Source organism: Protopterus annectens, chromosome 10.part0, assembly GCF_019279795.1.
Source record: "Protopterus annectens isolate FY-2018-M chromosome 10.part0, PAN1.0, whole genome shotgun sequence".
NCBI classification, from domain to species: domain Eukaryota; kingdom Metazoa; phylum Chordata; order Ceratodontiformes; family Protopteridae; genus Protopterus; species Protopterus annectens.
In genome coordinates this window covers 87,358,459-87,372,729 of record NC_056744.1, presented here as the reverse complement: position 1 = coordinate 87,372,729, position 14,271 = coordinate 87,358,459, and the positions used below count along the sequence as shown (strand labels likewise).

The window sequence follows — 14,271 nt, the reverse complement described above, 5'->3', positions numbered from 1 at the left end:
ATTAAAAAAAAATGGGTTAATATTCCTGTATTGAACTAATCAGATAGGAAAATATAAAAGGGAGTGGAACTCCCAGTTTGATCTTCTAGTGTTCACGAATCTGAGAAATGAGATGAGACTGGGAGGAGCTTCCAAAGACAAATTTATAGTAAAGGCGGGCAACGTGAGCCATCAAGTTTAAAAGAGCAACATGGATTGGCTTGGTGCACACTGAGTATTGTGGATCTATGGAATACAACAGGAGGACAAATGTATTTAAATTGCTTAAGGGGAGTGGCTACACAAAATTATACTGTTGTGTTTATTCCAAAACAGCCAATGAAAGAGGAGACAGAGTGAATTTTTAGGTTAAATTAATTTATGGGATAGGCAACAAGAAACATATTGAGTGTAAAATTTACAAACACAACAAGAACAGAGTTGGGGGCAATCAGGTCAGAGATTTCTTCAGACATTTAGCTTTATTGAATGGCTCAGAATATCTCAACCTTTTTTATTGCTAAGTTTTCCCTTTTGAGCTCTTGAGTAGTTGTTTTTAAAATGCCACCCGACTCCTCTCTGTTTAACTCTACTTGCACTAACTGGTAGAATAATAAATTATTTAAATTTTCTGCAAACTTTTTGCCTCTTTTGACCTGATATTATCAGGAAACCATACAATTTGTTCACTGTTTTCATTTGTTCTTCTATTTGGGTAAAACCTAGACAGCAGTTCCATGAAGTCATTGCATTGTGGGGATAGAGGTGCTTACAGGTGAACTATGCTGGACATTAATGTCCCACATGCATTTTCCAGTGATCTGCTTTGTGTGCCATAATTGGTTACACCAATGTTGTTGGCTAGTGCAGAGGTGCTCTTGCTGGGAAGATGTGCTGGTCATCATCTGCTTTACATGCCCCTCTGCTGTCCTGCCTACTATTACCCAGCAGCTAATTAACTAGGCTTCTTTTGTCATCATTGCATCCATCACTTTGTGTCATCAAAGATGCCCGATATATTACTTAATTTGAGCAGAATGGTTGCAGCACCTCTTACTTTTTTTAGAAATCATTAGTCTTTTTATGGGCTATGAAATGTAATATTTTTGTTGCTTTGGGTGGATGTTTTAATTCTCATAGATAAAAAATGCATTAAAAACATTACAAGAAATAGTTTCAAGTTGCAAATCTTGGCAGATGTTATACCAGTACAGGAATGGTAACAGTTGCAAAAGTCACTTAATAAACGTTGAAAAGAGCGAGATTTAGTGTTGCACTCCCATGTCAGGGTTTTATTTCCTCCATTAAATATGCAGTAGTTCCTCTAGGTAATTACAGAGGGTTACCTCCACCACCATTAAAGCATGCATGAAATGCTGATGGGTTATTAGGTAAAATTCCAGCATGGAGCTGTGTAGTGGTTTGACAACAGCATGACCTCAAGCAGTAAAGGCTGCATCAGTCAGTATGATTCTGCCCTATAATATGGTCATTGACAATGTTAAACAGGGGAGCTCAGTCAGCATAATGTATCTGCACATCTAGAAGGTGTTTGACCAGGAGATTATTGGGAAAACTAAATAGTATAAAGGGCAGCAGGATTTGGATAACCTGGACCATTGCATTCAAATGAAAAGTGATACACTCCAGTGGAGGGTGGGGGGTAACATATGGGTGAAGAGGAGCATCACTAGGGCATACCAAGAAGACAAAGAAGAAAAGTATCACGCCCAGATATGTTCCACCCACCAACCTTACAGCACGGATCTCAACTGTCTCTGATTCTGTGGTATGCCCCTGTGCAAGACAAAACAGCAGTGGGTAAGGCTAACAATGAAGAAAAGCAATGACAGTCTTTTAGCTATGCAGGGTATTGTTAAGAATTCACTCTGAATATTGTGAGGTTTAAAAGAACAGCAGAGAAGAGACAGAGAAAAAACAACAAGCAGAAAATAAGCTTGGCAGAATTTTCCAGTAGACGCTGACCAAGGTGGTAAGGGCTATGGGAGCAATGATTCAGGACATAAATAAAATGGTAGTCTTTTACATAATGTATATACAAAATTCTGTAATATAATGTAATATGTTATGATATGATATAGATGTACTCAGTCATAATGGGTAGGATTAAAAAGGAAAGATGAGGCAAAGGACAGCAAAGCTTACTTCAGGAAATATTACTTTTTAGAAAGGGCACTTTGGATCTGGGATTCATTGCCAAAGGGCGTTGTGAAATTTAAGACTTTAACAAGGGTTACATGTCTATGACAACGTGTGATGAAACGGATGGAAAGGAGAAGAGTGCCTGAAATGTTGTTGGGGGGCTGGGGTCTCAGTATCCTAGCAGGGTTCTTCCCTTAGCAGCTTCGTACATGTCTGTGTATGTACTTCACTACATCTGACAGCATTTGGGCTCCTGACATTCTCTAGGTGGTCCAGATGCACATGTCAGAATGACCCCTGTAAAATTAATTAATCATTTTATTTTTAATTTAACATTTATGATGTTCCTTAATGTGTCCAAATCATCCCCCAGAAATTAATCATTAATTTTTATTTTCCATTTAGGGTTTTATGATTTTTTTTTATCTGTCACTAAACACATCATGAACTTAACTCAAAACTCAAAGTATTTTCTATCTTTTTTTTTCTATGCAGACTGCATTGGAGTCCTTTGATTACAGTTCCACAGATGGCAGAATCCAAATACGTAAGCATAATGTCTCTTGGAAGCGTGCAGTTCCACCACCAGCCTCCGGAGATTATGAGTGCGCATCTGTTTCCAAAGCAGGAGAACTGCTATCAGCAAAACTACAGAATGAAAACACAGCATCCCAAGTCACAGTGGACAATATTTCTTCAGCAGTACCTCATGGTGACAATGTTACAGCACTGGTTTCAGTGGAGCAGACTTCAGTGAAATCCCAAAATGAAGCAGATATATGTGATCCTGCAGTGGATGAGGGTCTTTCTGTGGTGCCTCATGACAAGGGGATTCTCCCCATAGTTAGCAAGACTCCATCAGTGAGATCATATGATGAGGAAACCACATCAGATCCTTCACGGGATGAAACTTCATCAGGGATTTCTCATGATGAGGAGGGTGCATCAGTTCCTTCACAGGATGAAACTCCACAAGTGAGATCTTATGATGAGGAGACTGTACTAGTTCCTTCAAAGGATGAATCTCTACCGGTGAGGTCCTATGATGAGGATATCAAATCATCTCCTTCAGAGAATGAAACTCCAAAAGTAAGGACCCATGATGATGATGAGGAGGTTGCATCAGTTCCTTCAAAGGAAGAAACTCAACCAGTGAGGTCCCATGATGAGGAGACTACATCAGTTCCTTCACATGATGAAGGTCCATCAGTGAGGTCCCATGATGAGGAGACTGCATCAGTTCCTACAAAACATGAAACCTCATCATTGAGTTCCCAAGATGAGGACAGTGTATCAGTTTCTTCACTGTATGAAAATCCACCAGTGAGTTCCCATGATAAGATGACTATATTATTTCCTACACAGAATAAACTTCCACCGCTAGGGTCCCATAAGGAGGAGACAGTGTTGGTTTATTCAGAGGATGAAAGGCCACCTGTGAAGTCCCAGTGTGAGGATGCTCTATCAGTTCCTTCACAGGATGAAACTTCATTACTACAGTGTAAGGAGGAAGAAACTGGTTTAGTTTGTATGATGGTTGAGACTCCAGTATTGACATTTCGAGATAAGGAGAGCATATGCATTCCTGCACTGAATGAGGCTCCATTACCAATATCCTTTGAAGAAAATGAGTGCATTCCTGCACTGCATGAGACTTCCCCACTAAAATCCAGTGCTGAGGACAGTGTGCTCAGTCCTGTACTTGATGAAACTACACCAGTGATACACCAGAATGAGGACAGTGTAGCTGTTTCTGCACTGGATCAGACTTCATTACTGAAGCTCCAAAATGAGGACAGTGTATATGTTCCTATTCCAGATGGGACTTTAGTAGTGAGGACTCAGGGTGAGGAGACAGTATCCATTCCTACACTGCAAGGAATTCCTATTATGAAATCAAACAGTCAGGAAGGCATGGTCATTCCTCAACTTGATTTGTCTGAATCAGTGATCTCTCCTGGTAAGGACAGTATATCTCTTCATACACTGGATGAGACTCCATCACTGACATCCCATGATGACCAGGAGAATATATGCATTCCTGAAGTGGATAAGACTCCACCAGATAGGTTACATGATGTGGAGGCTGTATCTGCTTTTAGTCTGGACGAGGCTCCCTTAATGAGGTCCTCAGAAGAGGAGGAGAAGATTGGATGCATTGCTATACAAGATGCAACACTGCCAGTGAGTTCTCACGATAAGGAGAATGGATCCCTTTCTGCACTTGATGAGGTTTCATCATCTGTGACCCACTCTGATAGCATATCTGTTTTGGCACAGAATGAGACTCCTTCATTAAAGTCACATGAAGAGGAGATTGTGTCCATTATTGCACTAGATGAGGCTGGAACAATCAGGACACACAATGAAGAGAGTGCATTCACTCTTACAATCGATGAGATTACACAAGTGACATCAAAAAATGAGGATATTGCATATGTTTCTATAATGGGTGAGACTTCACCAGTGAGATCCCATGGAGAGGAGACTATACAGGTTTTCAAAACAGAAGAGACTTTACCACTGATGCTACAAGATACAAGTGTATCTGTTCCTGCAACTCATGAGATCACTGCATTAATTTCTTCTTCTTCTGCAGATGAGGCTATACCTGATGGACCTTATGCTGAAGACAGCACAGATATTCATGCACTAAATGAAAGTCTACTAGTAGAAGCCCATGCTGAAGAGACTTCATTAGTTCTCGCACTAGTTGAAACTCCACCGACAATATCCCATGATGAGGAAATTCTATCAACCTCTGTGACGGATGAGACTCCAAAAGTAAGTTCTTACAAAAAGGAGACTGTATCTATTTCTACACTGTATAAATCTTCACCTCTGAGGGCACATGATGAAGAACCTCTACCCATTGCTGTAATGGATGAGTCTCCAACAATAAGGTTCCATGCTGAGAATGAATTGTTTACTCCAAAACTGGATGAGACTCTATCAGTAATATCCTTCTGTGAGAAGGTGTTACCTGCTTCTATGCTAGAGGACGTAACTGCAGTGAAGTCTAATGTTGAAGAAGATGCAGCTGTTTTTGCTGTAGGAGATACTTCCCCTTTGAGGACACATGATGAAGAACAAGTATGCATTTTGTCACTGGATGAAAGTGTAGCCATTCCAGCAGTTAATGAAATGACCATATTAACATCCCAAGATAAAGACACTGTATCGGTTTCTATACTAGATGAGGTTGCATCAGGGAAATCTGACAATGAGGAAAGTACTTCTGTTAATACACCAGATGAATCTCTGACAGTGAAGTCATACAAAGAGGTGACTGTGTGCGTTCCTACAGTTGATGAAACTGTACAAGTGACATTGCACAATGATGAGCATGTACGTGATTCCCTAACTGATGAAACTACACAGGTAACAGCCCATGATGAGCAGAGCGTATCTGTTCCAACACTGGATAAATACCTACCACCAACATCCTTTATTAAGGAGAGACTATCTGGTCCAACAGTGGATGATATTCCATCAGTGAAATCCCAAGATGAGGACAGTCTATCTATTCTCATAATGGATGAATCTTTACCTATGAGGTCTTCTGATTTGGAGACAGTATCTGTTTCTGCACATGAGGAAACTACACCACACAATGAAGACAGCATGTTTGTTCCAAGACTGAGCAGATCTTCAACAGTAAGGTCCTATCAAGAGGATGTATCTGTTACCCTAGTGGCTGAATGTCCTTCAGTGATGTCCAACAGTGAGGACAGTGCATTTCTTCTTTTAATGGATGGCAGTCTACCACTGAGTGTGTCTACTCCTACATCAGAAGAGACTTCACCACTGAGGGCCCATGAGGAGGGGACCATATCTGTTCCTGGACTGGTTGAATCTCCACCAGCAATGTTTCAAAATGAAGACAGCATATCTGTTCACATACAGGATGAAACTTCACCAGTCCAGTCCCATGATGAAGAGACTAAAGCTATTTCTGTATCTGGCCAATCTTCTCTACTGAGGTCCAGTGGTGAAAAGACTGTATCTGCTCCTGCAATGGATGAATGTCCAGTAAAAACATCTCACAATGAAGACATACAGGATGAAATGCCACCACTGAGGTCCCATGATGAACAGAGTGAAGACTTTCCTTTACTGGGTGAATCTCCAACATTAGTGGCTCAAGACAAAGATGGTATATCTGTTCACATACAGGATGAAACTCTACTGCTGAGTTCCCATAATATGGGAACTATGTCTGTTTCTGTACTGGATGAATCTCTACCAAACATTTGTCAGGATGAAGAAAGCATCTCTTTTCAGATACTGGATGAATCTCTACCACTTAAATCTCTTGATGAGCAGCATGAAGTTGTTCCTGCATTAGATGAATCACCACCACTGAGGTCCCATGATGAGGAGTCTGTATCTGTTTCTGTACTGGATGAGTCTCTATCAAAAATGTGTCAAGCTGAAGAGACTATATCTGTTCACATACAGAATGAAACTCCACCACTGAGGTCCCACGATATGGAGCCAGAATCTGTTCTTGCATTAGATGAAACTCCATCACTGAGGTCTCATGATGAGGAGATTGTATCTATTGTCACAGTAGAAGAGACTCTACCAGTAAAGTCCCATGATGTGGAGACAGAAGGTGTTCTTGCATTAGATGAAGCTCCATCACTGAGGTCTCATGATGAGGAGATTGCATTTATCATCACAGAAGAGACTCTACCAGTAAAGTCCCATGATGAGGATATTGTTTCTGTTGCCTTAGCAGAACAAACTCCACCAATGAGGTTCCACGATGTGGAGACAGAATCTGCTCCTGCATTAGATGAAACTCCATTACTGAGGTCTCATGATGAGGAGATTGCATCGATTGTCACAGTAGAAGATACTCTACCAGCTAGGTCCCATTATGTGGAGACAGACGGTGTTCTTGCATTAGATGAAGCTCCATCACTGAGGTCTCATGATGAGGAGATTGTATCTATTGTCACAGTAGAAGAGACTCTACCAGTAAGGTCCCATGATATGGAGACAGAAGGTGTTCTTGCATTAGATGAAGCTCCATCCCTGAGGTCTCATGATGAGGAGATTGCATCTATTATCATAGTAGAAGAGACTATACCAGTAAGATCCCATGATGAGGATATTGTTTCTGTTGCCTCAGTAGAACAGACTCCACCAATGAGGTCCCAAGATGTGGAGACAGAAGGTGTTATTGCATTAGATGAAGCTCTATCACTGAGTTCTCATGATGAGGAGATTGCATCTATCATCACAGTAGAAGAGACTCTACCAGTAAAGTCCCATGATGAGGATATTGTTTCTGTTGCCTTAGCAAAACAGACTCCACCAATGAGGTTCCATGATGTGGAGACAGAATCTGCTCCTGCATTAGATGAAACTCCATCACTGATGTCTTATGATGAGGAGATTGCATCTATTGTCACAGTGAAAGAGACTCTACCAGTAAGGTCCCATTATGTGGAGACAGAAGCTGTTCCTGCATTAGATGAAACTCCATCACTGAGGTCTCATGATGAGGAAATCATATCTGTTGTTACAGTAGAAGAGACATTACCAGTAAGGTCCCATGATGAGAATATTGTTTCTGTTGCCTCAGTAGAACAGACTCTACCAATGAGGTCCTATGATGTGGAGACAGAAGGTGTTCTTGCATTAGATGAAGCTCCATCACTGAGGTCTCATGATGAGGGGATTGCATCTATTATCACAGTAGAAGAGACTATACCAGTAAGGTCCCATGATGAGGATACTGTTTCTGTTGCCTCAGTAGAACAGACTCCACCAATGAGGTCCCAAGATGTGGAGACAGAAGGTGTTATTGCATTAGATGAAGTTCCATCACTGAGGTCTCATGATGAGGAGATTGCATCTATCGTCATAGTAGAAGAGATTCTACCAGTAAAGTCATATGATGAGGATATTGTTTCTGTTGGCTTAGCAAAACAGACTCCACCAATGAGGTTCCACGATGTGGAGACAGAATCTGCTCCTGCATTAGATGAAACTCCATCACTGATGTCTCATGATGAGGAGATTGCATCTATTGTCACAGTAGAAGAGACTCTACCAATAAAGTCCCATGATGTGGAGACAGAAGCTGTTCCTGCATTAGATGAAACTCCATCACAGAGGTCACATGATGAGGAAATCATATCTGTTGTTACAGTAGAAGAGACACTACCAGTAAGGTCCCATGATGAGGATACTATTTCTGTTGCCTCAGTTGAAGAGACTCCAACAATGAGGTCCCATGATGTGGAGAAAGAAGGTGTTCTTGCATTAGATGAAGCTCTGTCACTGAGGTCTCATGATGAGGAGATTGTATCTATTGTCACAGTAGAAGAGACTCTACCAGTAAGGTCCCATGATATGGAGACAGAAGGTGTTCTTGCATTAGATGAAGCTCCATCACTGAGGTCTCATGATGAGGAGATTGCATCTATTATCATAGTAGAAGAGACTATACCAGTAAGGTCCCATGATGAGGATATTGTTTCTGTTGCCTCAGTAGAACAGACTCCACCAATGAGGTCCCAAGATGTGGAGACAGAAGGTGTTATTGCATTAGATGAAGTTCCATCACTGAGGTCTCATGATGAGGAGATTGCATCTATCGTCATAGTAGAAGAGATTCTACCAGTAAAGTCATATGATGAGGATATTGTTTCTGTTGGCTTAGCAAAACAGACTCCACCAATGAGGTTCCACGATGTGGAGACAGAATCTGCTCCTGCATTAGATGAAACTCCATCACTGATGTCTCACGATGAGGAGATTGCATCTATTGTCACAGTAGAAGAGACTCTACCAATAAAGTCCCATGATGTGGAGACAGAAGCTGTTCCTGCATTAGATGAAACTCCATCACAGAGGTCTCATGATGAGGAAATCATATCTGTTGTTACTGTAGAAGAGACACTACCAGTAAGGTCCCATGATGAGGATACTATTTCTGTTGCCTCAGTAGAAGAGACTCCAACAATGAGGTCCCATGATGTGGAGAAAGAAGGTGTTCTTGCATTAGATGAAGCTCCATCACTGAGGTCTCATGATGAGGAGATTGCATCTATTATCACAGTAGAAGAGACGATACCAGTAAGGTCCCATGATGAGGATACTGTTTCTGTTGCCTCAGTAGAACAGACTCCACCAATGAGGTCCCAAGATGTGGAGACAGAATGTGTTATTGCATTAGATGAAGCTCCATCACTGAGGTCTCATGATGAGGAGATTGCATCTATCATCACAGTAGAAGAGACTCTACCAGTAAAGTCATATGATGTGGAGACAGAAGCTGTTAGTTCATTAGATGAAGCTCCATCACTAAGGTCTCATGATGAGGAGATTGCATCTATCGTCACAGTAGAAGAGACTCTACCAGTAAAGTCCCATGATGAGGATATTGCTTCTGTTGGCTTAGCAGAACAAACTCCACCAATGAGGCTCCACGATGTGGAGACAGAATCTGCTCCTCCATTGGAAGAAACTCCATCACTGAGGTCTCATGATGAGGAAATCACATCTGTTGTTACAGTAGAAGACACATTACCAGTAAGGTCCCATGATGAGGATACTGTTTCTGTTGCCTCAGCAGAACAGACTCCACCAATGAGGTCCCGTGATGTGGAGACAGAAGGTGTTCTTGCATTAGATGAAGCTCCATCACTGAGGTCTCATGATGGGGAGACTGTATCTATTGTCACAGTAGAAGAGACTCTACCAGTAAGGTCCCATGATGAGGATATTGTTTCTGTTGCCTCAGTAGAACAGACTCCACCAATGATGTCCCACGATATGGAGACAGAATCTGCTCTTGCATTAGATGAAACTCCATCACTGAGGTCTCATGATGAGGAGATTGCATCTATTGTCACAGTAGAAGAGACTCTACCAGTAAAGTCCCATGATGAGGATATTGTTTCTGTTGCCTTAGCAGAACAGACTCCACCAATGAGGTTCCACGATGTGGAGACAAAATCTGTTCCTGCATTAGATGAAACTCCATCACTGAGGTCTCATGATGAGGAGATTGCATCTATTGTCACAGTAGAAGAGACTCCATCAGTAAGGTCCCATGATGAGGATATTGTTTCTGTTGCCTCAGTAGAACAGACTCCACCAATGAGGTCCCATGATGTGGAGACAGAAGCTGTTCTTGCACTAGGTGAAGCTCCATCACTGAGGTCTCATGATGAGATTGTATCTATTGTCACAGTAGAAGGGACTCTACCAGCAAAGTCCCATGATGTGGAGACAGAAGGTGTTCTTGTATTAGATGGAGCTCCATCACTGAGGTCTCATGATGAGGAGATTGCATCTATTGTCACAGTAGAAGAGACTCTACCAGTAAGGTCCCATGATGAGGATATTATTTCTGTTGCATCAGTAGAACAGACTCCACCAATGAGGGCCTATGATATGGAGACAGAAGTTATTGCAGCATTAGCTAAAACTCCACCACTGAGGTTTAATGATAAGGAGACAATATCTATTACTTTACTGGATGAATTTATACCAGTGAGGCCTCTTGATGAGAAGGACGTATGTGTTCCAGCAATGAATGGCACTCCACCACTGTTGTCCCATGATGAAGATACACTATCCATTCCTGCAGCGGATGACATTCCACAAGCAATACTGCAAGATGGAGGGAGCATTTGTGAACCAGCAGTTTCTCTGGAGTTATGTGTTTCCAGCTCATTTATCACAACAGGTAAAGTAAAAAACTTTCTCCTGAAGTAATAAGCTATGTTTTTTTCTGGATCAGAAAATACAGCTGAGTTTTTAGTATCTGTCAGCAAAAAGTGACATTTCTGCCTCAATATTCTGCTTCCATAGTTTAACAGATTGTCTCTTCTTATTCCCTTTTCTTTCTCTGTCACTCTCATTGCTGGCTCAAGATGCTAGCGTCAGTCACATAATGGCATACACATATCTGCCTCTCCAAGCTGTATCCAGCCTCTACTACATTTTCCTCTCTTATTTAAATGCATATAATTCAATACCAACACACAAACTTTTTGTCTGACATTCTCTTTCTCCCTTTTTTGTCTGGGCAAGACGAATACAATACGCCCGCTCCCTCCTTCCTTCCTTTTCCTGTTTTCTTCCCTTTAGTTGCCTTATTGCTTCCTCTGTCTTCATCCCTTTTGTTTTGTAACTGATGTTACTGTGGATCACAATATAACTACAGCATCTCCTCCAGAGCCTTGCCTTTGCCCTTTTCATGTGTTTCCTACTGCATTTTGGAAACACATGCTTATACAAAGCAGATCAGTATATTAACCACATTTAAGTTTTCTCTATCTTGCTTCCTGTTTTTTTCTTCAGTCCTGCCCCCTATTCTTCCATCCTCTTTAAATGAATTTTGATGCTGGTGTTTTTTTATTTAATTCAATAAGATTCTATGATACTGAGATCCATTTAGTTCTCCCAGTCAGTCTCGCTGATGCTGACTCCTTCAGTGGTACAATGACCTACACCAGCAGTCACCAAGTCTTCTATGTAATCCTCTCTAGCTGGGCCAGTAGAAAGGGAGACAGCTGCTGTTAGACAACATAACACAGCGGGCATTACATGCTACTGGGCCATTCCCTCTAAGGGTTTTTATTCTGGCATATCAGTTTCATCCCTTTATTTTGATGGAAGGAGACAGGAACATTGCATACCTTTGCGATACATGTTTGAAAACAGAAGTGACTAAAAGGCCTGTTTAGTCTGGTCTTCGTCTACCTCTCCCATACCCTCTTGAATGCCTCTCAGATTATCACTCCATCATCCATGACAGTAGCCCATTTCATGGATCTACAAGCCTTTTTGTGAAAAAGTACTTTGTAAATCTAGGGATTAGTTTGTCCTTACAAAGCACTCTAAATCTGCCCCGTAACCTTAAGAACTTGGATTTGATGTCTGACTGCTATCCCACTTTCCACGGTCAGTGAAACAGTCAGAATTCCTTCTTCCCTGCTAATTATCCAGACATTCAAGTCTATTTGCAAACTCTTAATAAGTAAAGTAGTTCACATTATACTAAAGTAAAGTATTATACTAAAATGTGAAAACATGGAAAGGCATTGCATAGCAATTAAAGTATTGGGTTCAAAATTTGAAGTCCAGGGTTAAATCCTCTTATCTCTCACATGAATACTGTGAGCCCTTGAGTGAATAACTTAACTTCCTTGTTCTTTGAGATGATCCATCAGGAAAAATTACACTGCTGAGTTAGCAGAAATATCGGATTAATGCAAATTGAATTAATAGGTTCATAGGTGTGTACTAGGCTAATGGCTCTGGGACCTTTACAAGCCTAGCCCATAGGATTACCCTGGCATCGTGCCACCCGACCTTAGTTCCCAGTGCCTCTGTCTAATAGAGCCACTGCAGTGATCCCCGGGGTGAATTTTCTATTTCCCATACACTCATCAAGATTTCTCTTGAAGAGGGCCAGTGAGGTGCTCTGTTTGACATGTATGGGAAGTCTATTCCATAGCATGGGCAGTCTCTGGTTTATGAACCTGTCCCTCCAGCATGTTCTGTTGATTGTGGTAATGAGGTAGAGGTCTCTGGAGAATGTGGTGTGGAGGGATTGGGATTTCTTTAGATGTAGCATTTCTAACAGAGCTGGGTCAGACATGGCTTTGTAAGTCAAGCAGAGACCACCTCTAAGTAATGAAAGAATCAATTAGCTTAACTTCATTGTAGTGCTTTATCACAAAACAGGTGGAATTTAAGCAATGCAATTTTCAAAAGCAAGTGAAAAACAATTAAAGCATACACTAAAAATAAATCTCAATACAGATATGCAGCACATTACAATACTAATTTAAATAATACCATACAAGTATTAAGATAGTAACAAAGACAAAATATAAATTCACAAATGTAAAACAAAGATAAAAAAATCAATATATCGACATCACAATGGAACGATTTTTCAAATTAAAAAAAAATTCTTATAGAATGCATCATAATAATATTCAAATAAGCAAAAAATAAACTAGAGGGCAAACATTAGAGGCATTATTTAACAGAAGTAAAACATGATAAATGTGGACATATACCCTGAAGCAGCAGATTAATAGGCTGTACTAGACATGGACTAGAAACAGGTACTATATAACACAAGGGACATGATCGGGGGGGATGCTGAAAGACTGGAGCTCTCTAAGGTCCTGCTGTTCAATGCATATGGGATACCATACTTTAGCTACTTGTCTGCCACCTACAGGAATGTAATGAGCACTACATGTGACTTGTAGAAGGAACCTTATTCTTTATGTGTGAGGAAAGGGCTTTATAAAGATACTACTAGCATGTCACACATGGTGAATGCCCATGAATCCAAGGGGCAAACTAGGGATCAAATTTCACTTATAAGATAAGCAGTGTTTCCTAGTGTCTTTCACAGCGGTGAAACTGAAATACTGAATTTGCTGATGCAAAGAATTTTAAACCATTTATTTGTGAATGCTTCCTTTGTAGTGCAGACTCCAACATATGACTCTCAGATGGATTTCAGATGGATAATTTTCAGATCACTATGTCCCAGAATGTTTCCATATAACTGGACCTTTCTGCCTCACAATCACCAGTGCACTATTATAAGTAATATTGCATAAGGTTTTCAAGGTTTTATTTTATTTTATTTATCCTTTGTTAACTAGTTAGTCCCTTTAGGTCAGTGGTCTCTTTTCAAGGGAGATCTACGATTGTATTCATACTGACCAGGGGTAACTGGCCAGGGCACAGGAGAATACTGCCTAATCTTTCCAATGCCGTGGGATCTTTTGCATTCAACTGAGCTGCCACCAGCTCAGGCAGACTGGACCTTGACTGCACCAGCCTAGGTAGACTGGACCTTGACTGCACCAGCTCAGGCAGACTGGATCTTGATTGCACTAGCTCAGGCAGACTGGACCTTGCTGCACCAGCTCAGGCAGACTGGACCTTGATTGCACCAGCTCAGTCAGACTGGACCTTGATTGCACAAGCTCAGTCAGACTGGACCTTGACTGCACCAGCTCAGGCAGACTGGGCCTTGATTGCACCAGCTCAGTTAGACTGGACCTTGACCGCACTAGCTCAGGCAGATTGGACCTTGATCGCACCAGCTCAGGCAGACTGCACATT

The 14,271-nt window shown here is 41.2% G+C and overlaps 1 protein-coding gene across 1 annotated transcript in view; it reads left to right on the top strand.

Moving 5' to 3' along the window:
• LOC122814100 overlaps positions 1-14,271 on the top strand; it is a 232,055-nt gene that overhangs the window by 135,245 nt on the left and 82,539 nt on the right. Inside the window, exon 4 of the mRNA XM_044086717.1 lies at positions 2,638-10,855. Within this exon, the coding sequence (XP_043942652.1) occupies positions 2,638-10,855 (8,218 nt within the window). The remainder of the gene's footprint in view (positions 1-2,637; positions 10,856-14,271) is intronic.